Source organism: Trichomycterus rosablanca, chromosome 5 (assembly GCF_030014385.1).
Source record: "Trichomycterus rosablanca isolate fTriRos1 chromosome 5, fTriRos1.hap1, whole genome shotgun sequence".
In the NCBI taxonomy this organism is placed as follows: Eukaryota; Metazoa; Chordata; class Actinopteri; order Siluriformes; family Trichomycteridae; genus Trichomycterus; species Trichomycterus rosablanca.
Window position 1 is genome coordinate 28,914,254 of NC_085992.1, and position 25,786 is coordinate 28,940,039.

A 25,786-nucleotide genomic window follows, 5' to 3' on the forward strand; every position below is an offset into this window, starting at 1 on the left:
ATAAACTTCAAAAAATGCTATTAAGTTGGTGCTATGAGGTAGGAGGCTGAAGCAGTAGAAAAGCACATGACACATAAAATCAAATGTAAGCAGCTTAGAAACCGTAATCATTTCAGATCTAAAATGAAAATGTTATTGTACATTTTGAAGAGCTTAAAAGTCTAAAAGTTACGTCATTGAACAAAAAAAAAGTTTTCCGTTTTATTTCGATTCATTACAATTAAGACTGAAGGAAACGATTTAGCGCTGACTTTGATTAATGACGTTATTAAAATGAAACAAGTATTGAGCTTGACCTGTGCACTGGCTCAGCGGGTAGTATCTTTTATTCAGATACTTTTATTGGTTAGCTCACACCTTTCATGAACAGACAAAAGGGATTAAATGATTGAAATTACCCCTGGATGTGAGAAAGCAAATGAGTGGTTGAATGATTGATGACCAGTGATGGATTAGAAGCCAGTCTGAGGTGTTTCCGGGTAGATCCCAGACCGACATTGCAGTGCTTACTAAATATGAATGAATGACTTGTTAGCTTTGTTGTCCATGTGATTTTTTTTTTTAGTGTTTAATAGGGCTGCCGTGATTGGTTGACCTAGTCGATGCATCATTTTTAAAACTATGTTTATAAATGATCCTTTTTAAATTCTACAATGTTTCCATTCATATAACCATTCATATGATTTCACTTAGCACTACTTGCTGCGTGACCTAAGTCGTATTTGGTTCAGTCACTGGTTGGCGGCATTAAGCGCAGTTTTAGAAAATGCCGTCTGCAGCAGAGTCAGAGGCCGATTGTAGAGAGCTTTCAAAGAAAAGCTAAAAGTTTTCCAAGACCCAAGTCATCAAAAGTTTGGGAATAATTAAAACTGGCACAAAACAAAAAGGTGGTTTGTACACTGTGCAAAGCTTTGATGGTACCACAGCAGCACTAGTGCCATGTTGCACGTCTATATTGTTTCATTCTTAATCACGGAGATCTTGGAATACTGTATTTCTTAGTGAGTTCAGTTAGGGAGCATGAGATGCGGCAAAACTTTTACGTCTATATTGTTTCATTAAGCTTCTTAATCGCGGAGATCTTGGAATACCATATTTCTTAGCAAGTTCAGTTACACGCCGCACACTTTACTGCATTGGGTTTGCAATTTTGGCGGTTGCCGCAGCACTCAAATCGCAAAAAGCTTCTCATGTGAAACACTTACCAATTTGAAGTAGGTTTTGAGTGGATGTGTAGGTAGTATCTGGGCGCATTCTGTCATTACTGTACGTTGGACTTAATGAGACATGGCTTATCTCTAACTATTTCATTTCTGCTATAAGTTTAAGCACTTTGCTTTGTGTACGGAATGCCATAAACACATGTTGCACTTTGTTTAATATTGAGCACTTGAGAATTTGATAATATGGACATAAACCCTGTTTACATTTAATTTTGTGCCATATTATTATGTCATACAGTTTGTTGTTAAAATAAAAGAAGCTTAAATGAGATTCTGAATGTTTTTTGGAGGAAAAGGAATCATTTAGACTAATCGATAAAATAGTCTATAGATTAATCGATAGAAAAATAGTCGTTAGTGGCAGCCCCAGTGTTTAATACAAAATTCATGTGCTCGGTTGGTGCGATGGTCTTTTACTCTCTATGAGGTCTGGGTTTAAAACTCAGCTGTGCTACTGGCCAGCTGTCTACAGAACCATGGTTATGTCTAAGGTGAGCGGGGTGGCTAAAGCACTGTGATTGAATGGTGCCCTGTCTAGGGTATTCTTGATGAAATCGGTTCTGCCGGTTGAGAAAGGGGAAGGGGGAAAGAATATTCAAATGTAAAACTGTTCAACTGTTTCAGTTCTCAAGCAGTGCCATGGCGTCTTTATACAGAGCTGCATTTTCCTTCTGTGTTTTTGCTGCTTTTATAATGAATGATGATGCTCTGAGACACAGACATCCATTTGCTCCTATGGATGATGCAAGTCTGCCAGATTAGTTGCTACTCTGGCACTTTATGTCACAGCAAGTGACTGTGTGAAGTCTTTCTCCAGGTGTAGGCTGATGTCTAGACTAGCCTGTGTTAGGGCTCAGCGATTTTCACGATTAATTCGGTTAATTCGCATGAATGTTTTCACCCGATGTTTGAAATGTGACAATCGCGATTGTTTACTTATCTTTTAATTAAAATACTAACATGTCACGAGGCAGAAACTGACCAGACGCTCGCGGAATATAAATCAACGAAAGTTTAATATCAAAAGGGCAAAAACAGTGTACAAAACCAGCGAAAACTAAAACAGTAAACGGAAGACAACAAGGATTATACACGCTAACTGTTAGATTCAGAAATAAGGAGCGCAAACACGATCGGGAAAACGAGACACACAAACAGAGTTCAAATAAGATTCACTGAATCAAACACAGCCGAACTGAATCAAAACTCCGGAGCCGATGAGCGCGATCAGGATTGACTGACCAGGGACATGTGCTAGTCACGTGACAGTCCGTGGGAGCATGGGAATTGTAGTCTATATTGTTAGAAGCAGATCTTAAGACATCCATCCACCCCCAGAGTCACAAGAGGACAAAATCAAAGCTGAGCAGAGTGATTACTTGATGCCCCCCCAGCCTAGATACTGATACAGACTCACTTCACTTTACTGGCTTGTGTTCCTTTTAAGAAACCTGTAAATAACTTTTTGTAGTTTTGCACTTTTCCTAATGAAAGGAGGTTCTGCTGCACAATATTTAAAGTAAGGATTGTTTGTGAGCTGTTCTTATAAAGGATATAGCTAATTAAAATTTCTATTTTGTTTTAATTATTGTTAATTATTGTGATATCGTTATCGTTATAAAGTTTGAGTCTCAAACTATAATGATAATTATAGGTGGTGCAGTTACTATTTTTCACTTCTGCAGTCTTTTAAATTAAAATGCAAAAAACAAATTTTTTTTTCAATTGCATTATACAAGAACAAAAAATAAAAAAATCGAAATCGTAATTGACAATCGGTAATAATATTAAAATAATCGATTTTTTTTTTTTTTTTTTTTTTTTGCAAAATCGCCCAGCCCTAGACTGTGTACACAGATTCTTCTCTGCTAGATCTGAGCTCAGGAAACTCAGATGTGGCTCCACTAATGAAACTGATGTCACTCATTTCTTTTCCATACTGAATCCTATATTTAAGTGATTTGTCACCATCTTGGGACTAATAAGAGCTGCTTTGTCATTCTGAGCCGATGTGTGAGTGCATAAAGAGTGTTTAGCTGATGCACAGCTGAGGGCTTATCAGCGCTCAATTACAAATGTGCCGGGATTCCCTTTTTAGCCCTGCGTTGGAGCCGGCATCCTCTTAGGTGGTCTTGTTTTCCTTCAGGATTGCACCACACTACATTCACGCTCACTTAGCCATCTTCTTTCTGCCATCTGGGAACCTCATCTGCGCTCCTGTGTGTACACTGGGGATAGAAAGAGAGAGACAGGTAGAAATAACAAAGAGAAATAAAAAGATAGCCTTCACGTGATCTCTCTTTTCTCCTTTAGCTTTCCCCTTGGGTTCTATGTCAGGTTGTGTGAGAGAGAATCTTCAGCATGTTGACGTGTGTGTGCAGTGAACACTTTCAGGCTACTTTTCTGTATCTTTAATGCTTCTCAGCTACACGATGCTGGTTACAAGATATTGCATAAGAGTGTAGAGTGAATGCTGGCAGGGCTTAATGATTCTAGTTGTTTCAGGAGAACAGAAAGAAATTCAGGAGCACTGTTAATCCTCCAGTCATTTTTAAGTTAGAAGCTTAAAGTGCTCAGGATGCGAATTGGTCAAATTAGAAGTTTGGAAGAGCCACTGACCTGACCTAACATCCACACAAACACAACTGTCCGTGTTTAAAGGAGGACAGGTCGCACAGGGTCTCTTTATGCTGGCGGTTACATTTGTGCTCTCTGGGACTGGTCTGGGGACCTGTGCAAGTGGGAATGGGGGGTCACATGCAGCTTAGCATGCTGTTTATTTATTAGGATTTAACCATCATTTTTTACTTATTGGTTACACAAGATTCATCAGTTCAAGGTTTTCTTTTTCCCCCCAATTTTTCTCCCCTAATCTAGTCGTGTCTAATTACCCTGATTGCGTTCTCTATACTGATTCAACCCTTCACCGCTGACTGAGGACGCCTCTCAACTGACATGCGCCCCCTCCGGTACATACAGTCAGTACAGATAGTGCATTTTTCACCTGCACGAGTCGAGTTCATATACTTGACGGGCACTGTGCATGAAGGGCCACACCCCCATCAGCATTATTCCTCAGCCCTGTGCAGGCGCCATCAGTCAGCCATCAGGGGCCGCAGTCGCACCAGTTATGAGGACCTATGCTCCGACTTTTTACCCCAACCCTGAACAACAGCCAATCGTTGTTCATACTGCCGTCCAGCCCAGTCGGAAAGGCAGAGCTGAGATTCGATACGATGTATTCGAAACCCCAACTCTGGTGCGCTAGCGTACTTTACCGCTGCGCCACCTGAGCGGCTTCATCAGTTCAAGTTTAATGTCAAACACAGTCATGGACAATTTAGTATCTACAATTCACCTCACTTGCATGTCTTTGGACTGAGGGAGGAAACTGGAGCTCCCGGAGGAAACCGGAGGAGAACATGCAAACTCCACACAGAAAGGACCCGGACCGCCCCACCTCGGAAGTGAACCCAGGACCTTCTTGCTGTGAGGCGACAGTGCTACCCACTGAGCCTCCTTTTTCCATACATAATACAACTTTGTGTGAGAACCCAACACTGGCAGATCAGGGGTTGTGTAAGCGGCACTGGATTAACAATCGGGAATTGAAAATGACTAAATTGGGTGAGAAAAAAAGATAGGAACTTAAGTAAAGAAAAGGAGAACTAGAGCCACAGGAAAAAGAGAAACAATATACAGTAAGACCATCAGAAATAGGAAGAACTTACAGGGCAGCAGGTCAAACATAGCTTCCCACGATCCCAGAATTTCATTAGCGTGGTAATCATACCACAGTGTAAAACACAACTTCCTCCAATTCATTGTGGTTGAAAGTCTGTCATGTTGAGAATTAGCCAATTTGTTTCTGCACAGATGTGGAGTTAACTTGTTTGGGATATAGGAGAGGTAATCGTTTCTGCACACATTATCATTCAAACAACAACAGAAAGCAACCGTCGTTCTCATGTACGATAAAAGGAACCAAGCATGTTTTATTTGATGTTGCATGACACGAGGTTGTTACCAATAATAAAACTGGCTATGACTGCACTGCGCCAACATGTGTTTCTCTTGAGCTCTAATAACCACCCCCCTTGAGTGGGTACACGTGAACATGCCTTGAAACAGCATGTCATTTGTTCTAGTCTGGACTATATTTAGCACTGCTGAACATTAGTAACACTGGGAATCTCATTACACTCATTTAGTGTGATAACTAGTAAGAACGGTTACATATTAACACCAGCTTGGTTACTCATTTCCTTAAGTGTGTCAAGGCTGTGCTTGTTCCTAGTAGATCTGCTATTGCGGTGACATTTGATAAAACATGAAATATCCAGAGTGCTTCTACAAACAGCTTGGGTAGTGACAAGCTTAGCATGAGTGGGTGTATTGGGGGGTGGGGGTCAAACCAGCAGTGTACTATATATAAAGAGAGAAAAATTTGTATGCCTTAATGGGTTTTTGGCTCTGCTAGGATCATGCCATGTGTTGCCAGATTTAAAAGTTCACCACTAAATAATGGACACTGAAAATCAATGTGAGTCAGTCCAGTGCTGGCTTCTTTATGATATATATGATTCATCAGCTGACAAAAATATTTAGGTCCATATTATGGAACATTAATTAGTGTTTTTTAGAACCAAAATATATGGTATCCAGAAATAATTGTAGTCCAAACAGTAATGATCAAAGTACTGGTATTTTTTTTATTTGATGAGAAGAAGAATTTACACTACAGTACATTAAAGTGAAGAAGATTTGAGAGGACTTTATGGACACACTAAAAATGAGCTATTCCTGACCAGAAAGTAATGACTATTTAAATCTTTGAGGAAGAGGCACTATATTTACTGTGACAAGCTAATCAGCAAAGGTGGACTGGGCTGTCCCTCATGGGAGAAGGGATAGATTAAAAGAAACCAGCCTGAACCTCTAATGACCTTTTTGTAATGCTCACATTTAATATTTATGGCTGTAAACTCCAGCACTGATTTTGCCCTAGCTTGGTGGTGATGGTGTAATGGACCGTAGCACTGGTAAGCAGGGGCTTTTGATCTGTGCATCTTGAGCTTGAGGAACTGAAATGTGCTTCAATGCAGAGCCTGTGGTAATGAAACCTGAATCATGTTGGGTGAATGTGTGAAATAGGACAGCAATTGTAATGATTATTTTGATAATCGATTAGTCAGTAAACTTTACATGGGGTGATCACTGTTATTGATGAAATATATATATATTATCTTTTCATCACGGCACCTGTTAGTGGGTGGGATATATTAGGCAGCAAGTGAACATTTTATCCTCAAAGTTGATGTGTTAGAAGCAGGAAAAATGAGCAAGCGTAAGGATTTGAGCAAGTTTGACAAGGACTAAATTGTGATGGCTAGACGACTGGGTCAGAGCATCTCCAAAACTGCAGCTCTTGTGGGGTGTTCCCAGTTTGCAGTGGTCAGTATCTATCAAAAGTGGTCCAAGGAAGGAACAGTGGTAAACCGGCGACAGGATCATGTGCAGCCAAGGCTCATTGATGCACGTGGGCAGCGAAGGCTGTCCCGTGTGGTCCGATCCAACAGACGAGCTACTGTACTCTACCGCTCAAATTGCTGAAAAAGTTAATGCTGGTAGAAAGGTGTCAGAACTCACAGTGCATCACAGTTGCAGGGCTGTGTTGGCAGCAAAACTGGGACCAACACTATACTAGGAAGGTGGTCATAATGTTATGCCTGATCAGTATGTGAGTGTAGTAGTAGAAACTTTGTGTGTGTATGTGTAAATATATACAGTATATATACAGGGGTTGGACAATGAAACTGAAACACCTGGTTTTAGACCACAATAATTTATTAGTATGGTGTAGGGCCTCCTTTTGCGGCCAATACAGCGTCAATTCGTCTTGGAAATGTGGAGGAAAACGTTTCCTGACTCGCTTCTCCAAAACACCCCAAAGTGGCTCAATAATATTTAGATCTGGTGACTGTGCAGGCCATGGGAGATGTTCAACTTCACTTTCATGTTCATCAAACCAATCTTTCACCAGTCTTGCTGTGTGTATTGGTGCATTGTCATCCTGATACACGGCTCCGCCTTCAGGATACAATGTTTGAACCATTGGATGCACATGGTCCTCCAGAATGGTTCGGTAGTCCTTGGCAGTGACGCGCCCATCTAGCACAAGTATTGGGCCAAGGGAATGCCATGATATGGCAGCCCAAACCATCACTGATCCACCCCCATGCTTCACTCTGGGCATGCAATAGTCTGGGTGGTACGCTTCTTTGGGGCTTCTCCACACCGTAACTCTCCCGGATGTGGGGAAAACAGTAAAGGTGGACTCATCAGAGAACAATACATGTTTCACATTGTCCACAGCCCAAGATTTGCGCTCCTTGCACCATTGAAACCGACGTTTGGCATTGGCACGAGTGACCAAAGGTTTGGCTATAGCAGCCCGGCCGTGTATATTGACCCTGTGGAGCTCCCGACGGACAGTTCTGGTGGAAACAGGAGAGTTGAGGTGCACATTTAATTCTGCCGTGATTTGGGCAGCCGTGGTTTTATGTTTTTTGGATACAATCCGGGTTAGCACCCGAACATCCCTTTCAGACAGCTTCCTCTTGCGTCCACAGTTAATCCTGTTGGATGTGGTTTGTCCTTCTTGGTGGTATGCTGACATTACCCTGGATACCGTGGCTCTTGATACATCACAAAGACTTGCTGTCTTGGTCACAGATGCGCCAGCAAGACGTGCACCAACAATTTGTCCTCTTTTGAACTCTGGTATGTCACCCATAATGTTGTGTGCATTGCAATATTTTGAGCAAAACTGTGCTCTTACCCTGCTAATTGAACCTTCACACTCTGCTCTTACTGGTGCAATGTGCAATTAATGAAGATTGGCCACCAGACTGGTCCAATTTAGCCATGAAACCTCCCACACTAAAATGACAGGTGTTTCAGTTTCATTGTCCAACCCCTGTATATATATATATATATATATATATATATATAGTATCAGTATCAGTTAGGAGAAGGCTACAAAAAAATCAGGGCATTAAATATACCATGAAACACAGTAAAGATGGCTAAGGGGTACAAATTATATGTCTGGATCTTACCTTTGTATTTGTTAATGTAGCTTTAAGTGTAGAGTTTGATGATAGGACAGCTCAAATTAAACACCACATTAATCATTTTGACACATGATCGTTTGAGGTTTATAGCAGTAGCTGTGTTTACAGTATGTAAGCCATGTTTTGGGAAGAGGGGATTAGTTCTTTTCTTAATTGGATTGAGATAGTGTCGAGGTCCAGAGCTTCTGTGATTTTCTGTGGTGATTATAGTGATAGAACTGTAATTAGATTTTTAATGACAGTTAACAGGATGTTAGAAGATTAGTGGTTGATCATGTGACCTGGGATTTGTAAAAGTTTAATAACCTCAGATCTAAAAATATGTATTCAAATGTTAATTGCTCGATGTTGGTTGAAGATAATTAGATTTTTTGCACTACAAAAACCATTCGTTCAGAACGAATTCATTTATTTGAAATGGGAGAACAAGCACTTGAGGGATGGAAGTATGCCTCTCACTAAACACTACTGGCTTTGGCGTTTGAAATCAATTATTGTTTTACCAAAATCTTTCTTGATCCCACAGAAACGAGTTTTTATAGTTTTATGGAATTAGACATGGTCTTTCCCATTCCAGCCTGGCTTTCTTTACACATACAATAAACATACCAATATGTCACTCACTCACTTACTCACTTTCTTAACCAATTATCCTGGAGTGTATCCCAGCTTTTCAATGGGCACAAGGCACATAGTAACACCTGGTGTCTTCCCTGGCGTCAGTCCATCGCAGGGCAGACACACATTCAGTGTCTCCAATTAACCTGACTGCATGTTTTTGGACTGTGGGAAGAAACCAGAGCTCCCGGAGGAAACCCACACAGACACAGGGAGAACATGCAAACTCTACACAGAAAGGATCCGGACCGCTCTGCCTGGGGATCGAACCCAGGACCTTCTTACTGTGAGGTGACAGTGCTACCCACTGAGCCACTGTGGCGCCCCATAGCAATTACAGTAATATAAAATTTAAAACAATAAATATTACTCATTTCATTTTCATGGACCGCTTTATCTAGTGGAAAAAAACTAGACACAAGGCTGGTATATCCTGGACAACACACCAGTCCATTGCACAGCTTCGGCCATCCCGAAACAGACGTAGCCAATCATGTCCGTGTAAACGCTCGGTGAGATTCAATCCCAGGTCTCAGCGGTGGTCGGCGTAATAGACTGCTGTACCACCCAAGCCCATGAATAATAATTAAAAGTAAAATATCAGGGTGTTTGGGGGTGGGGTTGGTTTGTCACATGGAGCCTAGCACAGCTCTCCTGTATGTGATACCACTCTGTGTGGAAACTCAACACTGGCAGTTCTTAAGAAGCGGCTGGCGACTGGGCGTGTGCTGGAGGGGGTGCGGGATGGTCCACAGCTCTCCTTGGCCAGAATTAAGGTAATTGGAAATAGGGCTGGACGATATGGCTAAAATTTATATCACGATATAACTCCTAATTTCGGTCGATACGATATAATTCCGATATCGATATGAATAATACAAATGTCAGAAAAACTGCCAAGAACACCAACATTGAAAGGCTGTACCTGCAAACCTCTGAAAAATTTATTTGCAAAGTCTATAAAATCTCACCCTTTAAAACTACATAATATTTTAGAAATAATAATAATAATAATAATGGTACAAATAAATTAGCTTTCACCTTTTATTTGTATTTAACCTTTTGTATACAAACAAAAAGACGACATCATTCTCAAATAAACATAAGCTTTGACAATATACTGTATAATATAATATACAACAGTTAGTTCCGACCTTACAATCTGATTGGTTGAGAAGCGTTCTAAACGTGCTGATATTCGTGATAACAGCACAGTCTTTTCACACCACAATGGTATTACTCCGCTGACGCGTTGCCATTAACGACAAGCTTCATGCACACAAACGCGCACGCAGGCGACACAGACTTTTTTTCCCGATCGCGTTTTAAATCCGTTATCTGATATACAATCTAGCACACTGTGTAGGGAACATAAATCAATTGTCTAATTCACTATCTAGTGCACTATGTAGGGAACATATATCCATGATCTACATCATGTTGATGTGACTATAACCTAAAGAAAATCTTTTGGCTTGTTTAAAATCTATATATTTATTTTGTTAGGTGCTGTAGTTTTTAAAGACACGTCTCGGCTACCATAATCTCACACACAGTTGTTGCTGCTCAGTAGAATCCTATTTATTTCCTCAGAGTGCAGTAGGTTCAATCACTGAGCATGTTTGGCTGACCTCGGGTCATCACAAAAGGTATCAGCCTCAATTCTAGACTAATTGGAGACTGCTAACAGAACACTAGCCTGTCAGAGTGCAAAGCGATGGCTGCATGACTTTCTATACTGCATTTCTTATTCCAACACTCATGAATAGAATATGTGAGTGGGCGTCTGGATGTGTGCACAACATGTCTGATGTACTGCGAGTAAAAGTGTTTGGAGCCTGACTCATAACCCCAAAGGTTGGATTGATCAAGATAAATTAATAGCATGCATGAAGTCAACTTTACATTTTCATTTACATTTTCAGCATTTAGCAGACGCTTTTACCCAAAGCGACTTACACAGTGAGCGGAACACGATGAGCAATTGAGGGTTAAGGGCCTTGCTCAGGGACCCAACAGTGGCAACTCGGTGGTGGCGGGGCTTGAACCGGCAACCTTCTGTTTACTAGTGCAGTACCTTAACCACTGAGCCATCACCGGCCCTCAACTTAAATTTGGTTTGTTTTAAGTGCTCTTGTTGTGAGGGTATAATTACGCAGCTCTGCAGCTCTAGTTTTCTAACACTGTGCAGGCACTGTTCATTAGTAATTTACAAATCTGCTACGGTGGATTGGCTAGATCTGCAGTTACCAGACAGTGTCAAGTGAGGGTGTCACCACTGCTGTTAATCAGAATGTACAAGGGATCTTCAAAAAGTTTCCACACTTTTATATTTTGGTTGGAAACAGTGAGGGCGGGAGGAGTAGTAATTGTTCGTGTCTGAGAGACTAAGAGAGAGATTATAGTCCGGATTTAGTGACATTTGATTTTCACCTTTTTGGACACTGAAAGAAGCTTTAAGTGGAAGAAGATTTTCATGTGATGATGATGTGGTTATGCGCTCAACCAAAAACATTTTTTGCTGATGCCATTAAAAAGTTGGGAAAAATGCAGAGCTGGGAAAAATGCATCGGAAGGTGACTATATAGAAAAGTGATGTCATTTGTTTTTGAAATTCTTAATAAATAAAGTTAAAAAAGGGCTGAAACTTTTTGAAGAACCCTCATATCAGGCTGAATGATAAATACTGTCAGATTGTGTTTGCTTGACCCTCTTTGATGTTGGCTGTGGTGCCTGCATGGTGTCCCAGCTAAACCACCAGAAAAAGGGCAACCTTTACCACTTCCTGATTTAACGAATAGGCCACACAAAGCAAAAATGTTAAAAATGAGTGAATCAGTTATCTAAAAGCAGAGGCTGGCTAATAGCACAGCTGAGATTCGAACCAAAAACTGCTGCACCATACGAGCACTTACGTTCAGATGTTCTAATGTTTCATCTATTCATAAGCAGGTTTGTGGTGGGTCTGGTGTCATCTCTAAACACTAAACACAAGTCGGGAATTCAACCAGGATGGTTGCTCAGGTGGCGTAGCGGTCTAAACATGAAAACAAATTGTGCAGAGTTAAAAGAGCAACACCAGAATGTTGGGTTCTCTGCCCTAAATTGTGCCTTTAGACCTTTTTTGCTCTTTCTTCTAGGAGCAATTTCATGTGACATTTATAAGGTATGTAGGTCTCAATGGAGCAATAATGCATAGGCATTTGTGGACATTTGGGCACAAATACAGGTATGGCCTAGTAACTGAAAGGTTGCTGTTTGATTTGCTACTGTTTGGCCCCCTGAGCAAGGCCCCTAATCCTAAATTGATTGACTTGTATATCTATGGTATGTTGGTCTCAATCAAACAATAATGCATAGGCATTTGTGGACATTTGAGCACGTATGGCATAGTAACTGAAAGGTTGCTGGTTTGAGTTGCCACTGTGGACCCCTGAACAAGGCTCCTAACCCTAAATAGATTGAATTGTGTACCTATTGTATGTAGGTCTCAGTGGAGCAATAATGCATAGGCAGTTGTTGACATTTGAGCACATATACAGGTATGGCCTAGTAACTAGAAGGTTGCTGGTTTAAGTTGCCACTGTTGGGCCCCTAACCCTAAATAGATTAAATTGTGTAGCTATGGTATGCAGGTCTTAATGGGAAAGATAATACATAGGCATCTGTGGACATTTAAGCACAAACACCGGTATGGCCTAGTAACCAGAAGGCTGCTGGTTTGAGTTTGGCCCCCTGTGCAAGGCCCCTAACCCTAAATTGATTGAATTGTGTAGCTATAGTATGCAGGTCACAATAAAACAATAATGCACAGGCATTTGTGGACATTTGGGCACAAATACAGGTATGGCCTAGTAACTAGAAGGTTGCTGGTTTAAGTCGCCACTGTTGGGCCCCTGAGCAAGGCCCCTAACCCTAAATTGCTTGAATTGTATCAGTCATAATAGTAATTCACTTTGGATAAAGAAATCCTCTAAAAGCATAAATGGGACAGGTCTATAGTCCGATAGGTGATGCTTGAAAGCTCAGTGTTACTGAAGGCAGTTGATAAGAGTGTTGGTCTAACCTGCTGAGAACTCCTTGCTGTTTGACTAATGCTCTATAATCCTGTTTTTTTTTTTTCACTTCCCTAATCTTTTTTCTCAGCACGCCCATATCCTCTCCTTCGTTACCTTTGATGATAAGGATTTTTAAGTCTCGCAAACGCTTGACCTTGCACCTAAACACTAAATTTACCTTTCATTCTTATGCTTTACATTTTCCCCATAAGTTGTCCCATTTTTATTTGATGCAGTAGTAAGATCTGCTTAATGAATTCACTATAAGTTGAACTGCCATGAGCACTGACTCTGATAAAGCACTGCTGGTCTGATTGCTATGCTCAGAGAGAAACTAGGCGTTTGCTGTTCTTTCTACATACACTTGGGGTTTGGAGATATTTTGGTTTCTCTCGCAGAGCAGAAAATGCCAGAAGCTGTGGAGCTTTTCACACACCACGTAAGACGTTGCAACTGTTTAGTGTGAAATTGGATAGTTTTTTTACTTAAACTGATGTTGCAATGTTTTCTACAGGAGGCGCTGTCTGGACCATTTGCCCAGCAGAGTGTGAGAAGAGCACACAGCTTGAGGTCTTCCGGGAGGCCAGCACTCTTCAGCCAGCCTCGAACTGCCCTGCCTACCCAGGTTAGTGTGTCACATTATTGCAAGGAGAAGAAATGGGACATCCAGCACATAATCAGGAATGCTTTGCTGGGAGGAATTGTGTAGCTTACTTTTACAATTGTGCATATGTTTGCAGCTGAGTTTCAGGATGTATGTATAAATATTAATATTTACAGTCCCCTCCACAATTATTGGAACTTCTGGCAGGGGTGAGTGAAAAGGGTTATAAGAAATTCACTGTTTAGTGAACAAGCTTAATCTCCGAAATTTTTTTTATTTAATCCCTGATCAAGTAATAATCATTTGGCAACCCGGCTTTTAATTCTTTGAACAACCTTTGCTTATAAAACCACTTAGTCGTCTCCTTTAATACGAAGATAGAGAATGCAGAGGAGGGAATTTGAGACCATTCCTCTTTACCAAATGTTTACAGATCGCCCAAGGTCCTAGGTTTTATCTTGAACACTCTCCTCTTTAGCTCTTTAGCACATGTTTTCCCCTGGGTTTTCAATCAGGGTACTGAGATGTCATGGCAGAAGCTTGATTTTGTGTTCAGTAAACCATTTCTGTGTTGATGTAGACATAAGTTTTGGATCATTGTCTGCTAAAACATTTTGACAATCTATTTTTAGTTTTTTGGCAGAGGAAGACAGATTTTGACAGATTTAAAATGCCCTGCTACTTCATGGAGTTTATTATGTTATGTGCTAGGGCAGTTGTAGCTTAGGGGTTAGGGTACTGAACTAGTTATTCAAAAGTCACTGATTTAAGCCCTACCACTGCCAGGTTGCCACTGTTGGAGCAAGGCCCATAACCCTCAATTGCTTAGACAATATACATTCACAGGGCTGTAAGTCGCTTTGGATAAAAGCGTATGCTAAATGCCAAAAATGTAAATGTAATGTATATGTTCCCTAACAAGGTTCCCAGGTTCCCTTTGAGGATAAAACAGTCCAGTAACATCATAGATCCTCCACCGTACTTAACAGTGCTCATCTTTCTTTTTATGCCAAACGCATCCTAAGTGTTTGTTACAAAAAAGCGAAATGTTAATTTTGTCTGACAATAGAACTTCACAGTCCCTGTAGCGTTTAGCAAACTACAGGTGCTTATGTTGGCGGTTAGATGACAGGAAAGACACCTGGCAAAGCCTTCCAAATAATATGTTGGCATGAAGGTGACTTCTGATGGTGGGTTTGTTGACCAAAGATTTGTTTCAGGTAACTCTGTAACAGTAAGCTTTAGGGATTTTTTGCCTCTCTTACCATTCTTTGCACTGTGTTTTGGGGCAAAACTTGCATCCTCATCAAGGCAAGTTTGTCACAGTTCTAGCTGATTTTAACCCCCCCCTCCCTTTTCCTCCCAATCTAGTCATATCTAATTATCCAATTGCACAAGGAGAGCCAAGACTGACAGATGCCCCCTCTGACACGTGTGCAGTAGCCGACTGCATCTTTTCACCTGCACAAGGCGAGTTCATATGTGGAAGAGCCACACCCTGATCAGCGCATTATCCCTTGTCTCTGTGCAGGCGCCATCAATCAGCCAGCAGAGATCGTAATTGTATCGGTTATGTGGTCCCATTCGGCTCCCACCCTATATGAACAACAACCGATCGTTGTTCATATAGGCGCCCAGCCTGCTGGATGGCAGAGCTGAGTTTCGATTCGACGAGTTGGAAATATCAGCTCTGGTGTGCTAGCGTGTTTTAGCGCTGCGCCACCCGAGCGCCTTGATTTGAACTTTTAAATGATCAGCTGTAGATTTGGGCCTTTTCAGGCAATAGCTATTGTTTTATAGCCATTTCCTGACTGAGTTTAACACGCATTTGCCTTATTGAAATTTTGTTTTCCATGTTGAAGAGAATTTGACCTCTGTTTCACCTCATATACAGTGAAGCAAGAGGAAATCGATTACTGCTTTGGAGTTTCTAGACACTGTTCAGCTTAAAAAAGTACAAAATTGTCAAAAATAGATAGAACATTCACTTACATTATGTTCCTAAGAATTTCCTGGGGGTGCACAAGTTGTGGCTCATGTGGTTTTGTTACATGTTGTATTGTTCTCATTATTTCGAGTTGAGATGAAGCTAATTCACCAGGGGTGATGATAATTGTGGAGTGCTGGGTTTATACTGTGAAACTACACTCTGAGAATGTACAAATCTCCTGTTCCAGCACATTAGAGCTAGAACTCAAGGCAAGCTTAATTTATTCTAAATTTCATACAGGCTTTACTTGACTAAGCATTTTAAATCTTGGTTAAATAATGTCACAACGGCCGCTCAGGTGGCGCCGCGGTAAAAACACACGCTGGGACACCAGAGCTGGGATCTCGAATACATTGTATCGAGTCTTAGCTCTGCCTGCCTGCTGCGCTGAGCAGCCACATGATTAACGATTGGCCTGTTGTTCAGATAGGGGTGGGATATCGAAGCCGGATAGGGGCTCTCTCATAACTAAGCAATTACGACGTCTACTGGCTGAATGATGGCGCCTACACAGAGACGGGAAAAGAGTGCTGTCAGGATGTGTCTCTCCGTATGTAGTGCATTAAAAAAGCCTGGAACAACTTGTATTGTTAACCCATGTTGTGACATTATTTTCTTTATATGTATATACTGTATATATATATAAAGAAAATAATGTCACATCATGGGTTAACAATACAAGTTGTTCCAGGCTTTTTTAAATCAGGTCTGGTGCTCTTATGTGTAGAACTAAAATGATCTCACCTTGGCTGAAGTGTTTTTTTAATGTAAAATGTATTGAACCGGGTTATTTCAAGCAGTCATATGAAACAGCCAGCCATTATCTGTAACAAGATTTTAGTCTGGCAAAATTCACTGCAGAATTGACTGGGAATTGAACACAAAATTAACACAGGCTACACAAATCTTTTATAACTCGTCCCTGTTTTAACACCACAGAACACAAGGAAACGTTTGAAAGTTTTAGAAATTGTGTTATTTAGTTTTCTGAGGTATTTTTTGTTCAAAGCAAATTGTTCAGCTCCAGTGTAAAATCCTCTAGCATATGTTTATCTTGTCTGTTTGGTCCTAATTGCTTACAGCTCTAATCACAGATGGTGCTATTGACCTGGCTGTGCGTCCACACACAGGCTTACTTGGCTGTCGATTAGGGTTTTACCACCATTTTGCAATTAAGACCTGTTATCTTTACTAAAAACACAGAATATTAATTCAAAATCAGATTTCATGCTTATATTCTACTGGCTTTACTATTATTGTCTGTATGTTGAAAGCAGTTCTGTGACATACAGTGAAAAGCATAATGTAACAGCAGATACAGTGCAGATACATCACCTTACTGCTGATGCTATAAAGCATCTGGTCCACAGGTCCAGGTCCAGGTTGCTTTGTTTGTACCCATAAATAAATTAGTTTTACAGTAGAGTTCTAATTCATAGACACACTGAAATGGATAGGCATGTCACCTGTCATTTCTCTTAAGACAATTCCTCTTAAGACAATAAAATTTTCAGGGGTCCAGTCCTTGCGACAAACATTGAAGTAAACTAAAATATAGTCAAAACAAACAGTTAAATTACTAGGATAAATAAGGTATGAATATTCCTAAACTCTGAAGCAGCTGCAAGCATTGCAAGAAAGCTTGATTACAAACCTAGATCTCTGACTCTGCCACAGAGCAAGCCGGCCAAAATCACCTGCATTACATCAGACCGCATCATTAAACATGTAACCATGCACTTAATACATTAAAACCATGACAAACTGGTCGGACACTTGTGTCATTGAACATGTGGCCATACATTAAATAAATCGAAAACATTACTAACAAAATAACTAATTAGTCTTGTTTTAAATTGAGTTAATATATGGCTATGTGCTTACTGCTGCAATGGTCTTTTGTGGAACAGCTGTTGCAATAGTGTTTCTAAACAAGGGATTTAAAGTTAGACACTGCCCAACTTTGACCTTCAAAGCCATGTCACCATAATGAAAATGAAGAAACATCTTCTGATCAATCAGATTTGAGGATTCAACGTGTATACACTTCATAGCACATTGTTCTGTTACTCGTAATTGTATGCACACACATTACGAGCATGCAACACATACTGGTACACACAAAAATCCATGTTTTGTACTGGTACGTAGCTGCGTTGGCAGAATGAAAAGCATTGTGTTCTTGTTGTATCAGAACATGAGCAGGATGTTCCAGTGCTGCTTGCTAATATTGCATACAAGTACAATTTTATGCGCAGTTAGTTCATGAAATTGTCTGCTTGTGTATTTCTGGTCATATGAGTTTCTTATTCATCTACATTTTTTAATGCATCACAGTGCAGCTCATGGGCAACTTGATAATTAGTGTGAATTGTGTGTTTTGAGAATGGAAAGTGCATAGTGGGTTAATATATTTTACATAATATACTATAAAGCCATGTTTATTAAATGCCGAAAGTATGTGGACACCCGATAAACTTATTGAACATGTTACCAAGCCATAGCTCTGAGGATTTTGCCCTCATTTTTGGATAGTCTCAGTCTGGAAGGCTCTGCACAAGATTGTGTGGGAATTAGAGTTGACGCTTCAGTTCATCTCAAACATTTTCATTGGGGTTGAGGTAGTGTTCTGTGCAAGCCACCGGGGTTCCAGTACACTTGTCAAACCATGTTTTATAGACCTCACTTTGTGCACAGGGGCCACATCATTCTGGAAAGGGCCTTCCCCTCATTGTTAATTTTTTTTTCATTGATTTATTGCAAGTGTAGGTCTCAACAGTGCCATGGTCTGGTCAGGTGCTTAAGCTACATAATTGGTGATGTCTGATGGCTCCCACTGTCTAATCAAGGCACCAACACTAGTATGTATTAATTAAAGCTTTGTGTTGAAATCTGATGCTGACTGCTTAAAGAAAGTTCTCAGTGGGTTCATGCCAGTCGAGGAACGCTCACGCTCCCCTGTGGCTCTCCTAAGCCAGCGTAGGTGTGATGCACGAGGCAGAGAAATTGTACTGGGAAATTAAAAATGACTAAATTGGAAAACTGCAATTGTTTGTTCTTCATAACCCAGAAGAGATTATTATTTTGGGTAAGATTTTTACTCATTCATTTATTAGTTTGGGAAAGACTGAACTTCCTGTATGTCATGTTGCTGTTTTGTGGCCTATGGTCATTGAAACCACTGGTAACACTTTTAATCAGAATCATTTGGACTTTCCTTCCTAGTGCACCTTGTTTATCTGACACATACCACCACACCAGCTGCATTATGTTTAAAAAGAAGTTCAAGGTATGTGGGGTGGCACGGTGGCTCGATGGGTAGCACTGTCACCTCACAGGTCCAGGGTTTGATTACCAGGTGGCACGGTCCGGGTCCTTTCTGTGTCGAGTTTGCATGTTCTCCTGTGTCTGTATGGGTTTCCTACGGAAGCTCCGGTTTCCTCCCACGGTCCAAAGACATGCAGTGAGGTGAATTGGAGATACTTAATTGTCCATGACTGTGTTTAACAATAAACTTGAACTGATGAATCTTGTGTAACTAGTACATTACCTGTCCTGTCATGAAGTGTCAGGATTTTTCATAAACAATTTTCTGGTTATTCTAATAGGATCTTGAGAAATAATTTTATTGTATTTAATTATAAAAACAAAAGCACAGAGGCACATCGGCAAGTCTAGGCTTGTGTATGTGTTGTGATGCATTAGTTTGTTAAACATAAGTTGATTAAAGCTGATGGAAAATAAGCTTAGTACAAGAACAGATGCGACGTTAAACCATAAAGTGTGTGAACGTATCTGTCTTATTATTTAGTCATTTTGCTGCAGCTTTACATCTTCACATCAGATGTGTTTGTGTAAATTGGTGCTGGTTTACCAGTCAATTGTACTGTTTATAGGTTGTTGTTTTTAGAGAAGAGGGAAGGCACATTACTCATTTAATTTTCACTGTTGATGTTGTTTTATAAAATATTCTTTGTTGGCCAATCAGGTACAATCATCTTTTTTAAGCTAAGGGCAGTGTGATCTGTTTATACTAGTGTCATGGTATGGTTATCTGTTTGTGCTAGTGCTGTAGTGCTGTCATGCGTTTACACCAGTGGCATAGTTCTGTCTGTTTACACGTCTTCCAGAGTGAAAGGAAAAATACAGCAGTGACGCTTGCTATGTTATATAACTTTAAGACGTCGGCACTGACAGTAAAACAAAAGAGGGAGCTGGAGGTGACAGGGATGTAGATTCTCTGTGATTCCCCGCTATTCTTTTCAGGAGTGACGATGAAGGGTGAGATTAGGAGCATGTTTATTAGAGGGAGAGCTCAGGTAGGATGTTTTAGAGACAATGTTAAGGAGAGGAGTTGAGATGGTTTGGGAATGTGCAGATCAAGAATGAGAGTTTTATTGGGAAAAGGATGCTGAGGTGGAGCTGCCAGGCAGGAGGAGGAGAGGAAGGCCAATAATAATACAATTTTTAATTCATTTTTGAACAACTGTAAAATCATGTCTTTATTTAGTTATTATGGTGGATTAAGTTGGAATTGATGGATAAAAATGTCAACAACACAAAGAGTGGGCTAGCCCATTCTCACTCAGACCCAGGTTTGAGTCTTAACAGTGCCATCTGCCTAGTTTGGTGACCAGCAAACACAGTTGACCTTGTCTGAGGAAGGTAAGGCTGGATCGGGTAAAGCAAAGCAAATAGAGAAAGCAAAGTGTGCTGTCCAGTGCATGTGAATGCTATCTGTAGCTTTAGAGTGAAAAGGAAGCGACTGGCAACTTTACTTGTGTCACAAAGGGCATGTGCCAACCTACAGTCACTGCTTCAGGGATCCTGGGATTGAATCCACAGTGGTGCTGTTGGCTGGTTGTGCATCTACATACTGTCATGACTGGCTATGTCCGCACGACCGAGGCCATGTAAAGGATTGGTGTTCTTTTTTTAGGGTGTGTTACTGCATTGCGCCCAATGATTCTGGGAAAACCAGGCCCACCATCACCCTGAGCAGGATAAAGCAGTAGTATTGGAAGATGGTAGCTTAGTGGGTAGAGCTGTGGGTTACCAACTGCAAGGTTGTGGCTTCAAATTCCAGCACTGTCATGCAGTGTATATACACCAATCAGCCATAACATTAAAACCACCTTGTTTCTACATTCACTGTCCACTTACCATATAGAAGCACTTTGTAGTTCTACAATTACTGACTGTAGTCCATCTGTTTCTCTGCATACTTTTTTAGTTTCCTTTCATGCTGTTCTTCAATGGTCAGGACTCTCCCAGGACCACTACAGAGCAGGTTTTATTTGGGTGGTGGGTCAATCTCAGCACTGCAGTGACGCTGACATGGTGGTGGTGTGTTAGTGTGTGTTGTGCTGGTATGAGTGGATCAGACACAGCAGCGCTGATGGAGTTTTTAAACACCTCACTGTCACTGCTGGACTGAGAATAGTCCACCAACCAAAAATATCCAGCCAACAGCGTTCTGTGACCACTGATGAAGGTCTAGAAGATGACCAACTCAAACAGCAGCAATAGATGAGCGATAGTCTCTGACTTTACGTCTACAAGGTGGACCAACTAGGTAGGAGTGTCTAATAGAGTGGACAGTGAGTGGACACGGTATTTAAAAACTCCAGCAGCGCTGCTGTGTCTGATCCACTCAAATAATACCTGCTCTGTGGTGGTTCTGTGGGGGTCCTGACCATTGAAGAACAGCATGAGAGGAGCTAACAAAGCATACAGAGAAACAAATGGACTAGAGTCAGTAATTGTAGAACTACAAAGTGCTTCTATATGGTAAGTGGAGCTTATAAAATGGACAGTGAGTCTAGAAACAAGGAGGTGGTTTTAATGTTATGGCTAATCAGTGTATATATATATATATATATATATATATATATATATATATATATATATATATATATATATATATATATGGCATATAAAGGCATTCCATCTGCCATATATTATTATTATTATTATTATTATTATTATTATTATTACTAAACTTACAAATTAAATACAATGAAATCTAGATGGTTACCCCCAGATATAATATTTGAAGGACATTTTGCACATCCTTATCGACACCCGGCTGGCTGTGTAATTATAGACAGAAGAACTAATGAACTTTTTGAATTCATTCACGTATGCATATGTTCAGGAATTTCCCTCATTACGACGCTGTGCTTGCTAGAGCCTACTGAAATTGTGCAGGATAGTCCAATCATCTGGTGTGCCTGAATTTGGTCCTGTGGTCTTTTTCAAAAGAATGGGGTCTTAATGGCTTTTTCTTGCTTTCTCACAACACGTTCTGAAATGCTGAGGACCCTACATGCTGTCTTTGCTATTGTTTACGTCATTATGGCTGTGGGACTCCAATCTAAAGCTCTGAGCCTTCATTTCTTCATGTAATAACACTCACCATGTTGTAGACTTGGGATAGAATTAGTAGAAACATGAGTCTTGATCAGTTGTTAATACCTTTTGAAACAATCCAGCACAGATAGGAATTTAATATCGAGCTCGAGCCTGTCGTGGTTCAAATGAATGTGTATCACCAGTTCTTTAGACATTCAGTAAGATTGTGTCTCAGCCTTTCCATCCATCTCCTACTCTATTTACCCCTCAGTTTCAACCCCCCTTCCAGCCCACTCTTCACCGCAGTGCTGTAGTGAAGTCCCAGATGTGGCATTGATTTCTAGGAGCTGAGGCTCTGCCCGGGCTGTGCTGACAGGTTATCAGTCCTGCCGGGAGTAGGAGAAGAGCCGCAGGAAAAACGGCTTGGAAAATGAACCCAGGAACATATATGCTGCTTTTTAGCTAGGAGGATTGGATTAGAAAAGGTTTGCATTAGAGTAGAAAAGATTATGGATCATTCTGTTATTCATGCCTGCTTTTACTTTCTCTTCCCTTTTCATTTCAGTCTGTTTTCTTTATCTCTGCAGTCCATTCTTTACTTACTTGATTGGTTTTAAAGTGCAGAGGGAACTATAGAGACATACTCGTTCCTGATCTCTGTGCTCTGTGTGTTTGTTTTGCTCTCGGTAAACTCGGTGGCTTTCAGCACCGTATATGGTGTGATCCTGAATCATGTCTGGAAGCTCTGCATGTTCTGATGCTTTATTTGCGCTTAGATGAGGGTAGCCTCCATCACATTTATTTTGTGTTGCACAAGCAAACATACACTGTACACACACACACACACACAAACTGAGTGTAGGCTTTCTAGAGCGCTGCAGAGTGCCATTAGATTGTGTAGTAACTGTTCCCCAAGTGTTTTTTATCCCTTGCAATTACAGATAAATTCTTAGAACTTATTTAAAATAATACGATATTTTAAAAACCTAAAATATAGATTATAAATTATTATTATTATTATTCCTGTTCTTCTATAACTTGGAGTGTCATATACTTATGGGGCTGCCACTGTTGTTCATCAAGGGATGTTTGTGCTCTAATATTAAATTCCTGCTGGGCTTTCTGTAAATAAGTAATGTAACATGTAACGGATATGCTGCCATTCACACAGACACTGGTCGATTCTGATACTTTTCAATTCTCAATAAAGTTCTTCAGAAAAAACAGTTAGTTTCAGCTTTAGCATTTTTTAACCCACAACACTATGAAAGCTAATTGGTCATCTTTGTGGGAAGGGGGGTGTAAATTAATGCACATATGAGGAGTGTTTATGGTGCTGACACATGCTCCCCTTTTACATGAAGGCTAATTAAAAGGGCAAGGTATAAATCAGACATTGAATTGTCAGATCATGGCTCTGGACAGGTAATGAAAGGGTTAATATTTAGTTTCAGAACACCTATAGGCTCTCTTATAGGGAAAGGTAAAGAAAACTGTAAAGATGGGACTTCAGCTCAATATGAAAAAGTCATGAAAACAAGAAACACCATTAACTTTACCATTGATGGAGATTTTAAAGTAGTGGGCAGCTTTTGCTGACTTGGATGAATTATGTATACCATATATAACCAGCTAAAACATTTAAAGACTAGAAAAGATCTTTAAATGTTTAGATTTGTCTCTCGAAACAAAGAACAGAATTGTCCAGACTGTGGTCTTTTCAGTGGTTCATCACGAATCAAACCTCACCTCTCCATCCAGCTCCCAGAGGACCAAACTGTAGCTCTCTTATTTTGTACACATTGTAAGGAGAACCATTTTATTAGAAGAGATAACTGTAGCTGCGTCCGGAATCGCATACTTACAGAGTACGTACTAGATTGGAGGAAGTATGCACTACTCTGCCGGTAAAAAAGTACATACTTCCAGTACAGAAGTATGCAGTATGCACACAACACTGCTACGCACTACATCCGCTATCTTTTCAACGTCAAGTGATGACGAAATATCACCATGGTTACAGACTCATTACAAACCCCACTCGCCAAATTTTTGGATATTTATCGTGTTTTTGTTATTTATTCGTCTTTAAAATGTTTTATTTTATTTATCTTTCTTACCCTTGTAAACAGAGGACCGCTATCTTTCTTGTTTCTTATTACTACGCAGCTCCAGTTGCATTATGGGATACATTAACGGACCGCAAGTGTGCATCGCTTGCATACTCAAACATGGCTGCCCAATAAGTAGGTCATGCGGGTACTTCTCGCGTACCTCTTTGTGTATACTGTGTATTCGGACATATTAACCGCTCTCGCGTACTCATTTCGCGTACTATTGAGTATGGAAGTATGCGATTCCGGACGCAGCTTGTGCTTTAATTGTGAGTTGAAGGTAAGAGAGGAAGAGGACAGCCAGAAACAAGATGGATGGATACAATTAGAGGAACAATGAATAAACCATTAGGAAGCCTAAAACCCAAACAGACGACAACATACTTTGGAGAAACACAGCAGTCAGAATCGACTTGACGTCTTTTAATAATAATAAAATGTGCAAACTGTGTCATAACCAGGTTAGTGCACTCGTGCTGCTTTTGAATGCTGCTGCTACACATGTGGGTGTCACGGTGGCCCACATTTTACGCAGCACCAAGGATTTAGGTGCAGGTCTGTGTAGGTTGTGTCATAGGGCAGCCAAACTGGCTTCTTGCGTTCTATAAATTTGTATTCTACAAGGCTCATAGAAGCCCAGGCTAATTTATTATTATTATTATTATTATTACTATTATTATAATTATCACTTTAGGAATGTATTTAAAAAAATCTTCTGAGCTAAAACTTCTCAGAAACCTGTTTAGGGGGAATTAATTGTAACTCAAACAGTACTAAAAGCAAATCACAGACAGTCCCAAACTGCTTCTGTTATAGAATTTGTTTAGGTTCAAGGGTCTAATAGTTTTCATTTTGCCATATTTTATTGTAGGGCCAGTCACGTTGCATCTTTACTTTTAGATGATTACTGGAAGGAGACCTGGTTGGAGGTCAGGCTGTAGTGGGTTTATGACCGCCTGTCATAATTATATAGGAGATCTCCACTAGAGTAAATGAAACTCTGAACAAACACAAAATGGAATGATTGGAACAGGCAGCAGTGGTCAGGAAAAAATGTGTCGTGTTCACTCAATAATTACAGATATAATTTGGAGAGAACAACCTGGGAACGTTTTGTTCACCAGTCACCAGTTGTGACCTCTACCCGTTTTGAAAGACTGCCTCTTTTATGCAATTACAATCATAGAGGATCCAAATCAAGATGCTTACAGTATCCTGTTGAGTTAGATTAATAAAAGGTCAATCCCAAGGAGAATTTCACTGTGTATAGGAGAACGTTCTTTGGTGGTGCAGTGGTCTATTACACTAGCCCACCACTGCTGAGATTCGAACCCAGGTATCATATCGGTTGGGCGATTCACTATGTTTGGGGGGGACTACGTTTAAAGGGGGGACTGGTGCCCAATCAGGCGTGTTTCTCCCTTACACACTGTTACCTGCAAGAAGGTCCTGGGTTTGATCCCCAGGTGTGGCGGTCCGGGCCCTTTCTGTGTGGAGTTTGCATGTTCTCCCCGGGAGCACCGGTTTTCTCCCACAGTCCAAAGACATGCAAGTGAGATGAATTGGAGATTTGAGAAAATTGTCCATAACTGTGTTTGATGTAACCTTGTGAACTGATGAACCTTGTGTAATGAGTAACTACTGTTCCTGTCATAAATGTAACCAAAGTGTGTAAAACATGACGTTAAA

At 40.5% G+C, this 25,786-nt stretch overlaps 1 protein-coding gene across 1 annotated transcript in view; it reads left to right on the top strand.

Moving 5' to 3' along the window:
• Positions 1–25,786, top strand: part of mcu (mitochondrial calcium uniporter) — a 112,834-nt gene that overhangs the window by 40,648 nt on the left and 46,400 nt on the right. Inside the window, exon 2 of the mRNA XM_062995950.1 lies at positions 13,550–13,660. Coding sequence (XP_062852020.1) covers positions 13,550–13,660 — 111 coding nt within the window. The remainder of the gene's footprint in view (positions 1–13,549; positions 13,661–25,786) is intronic.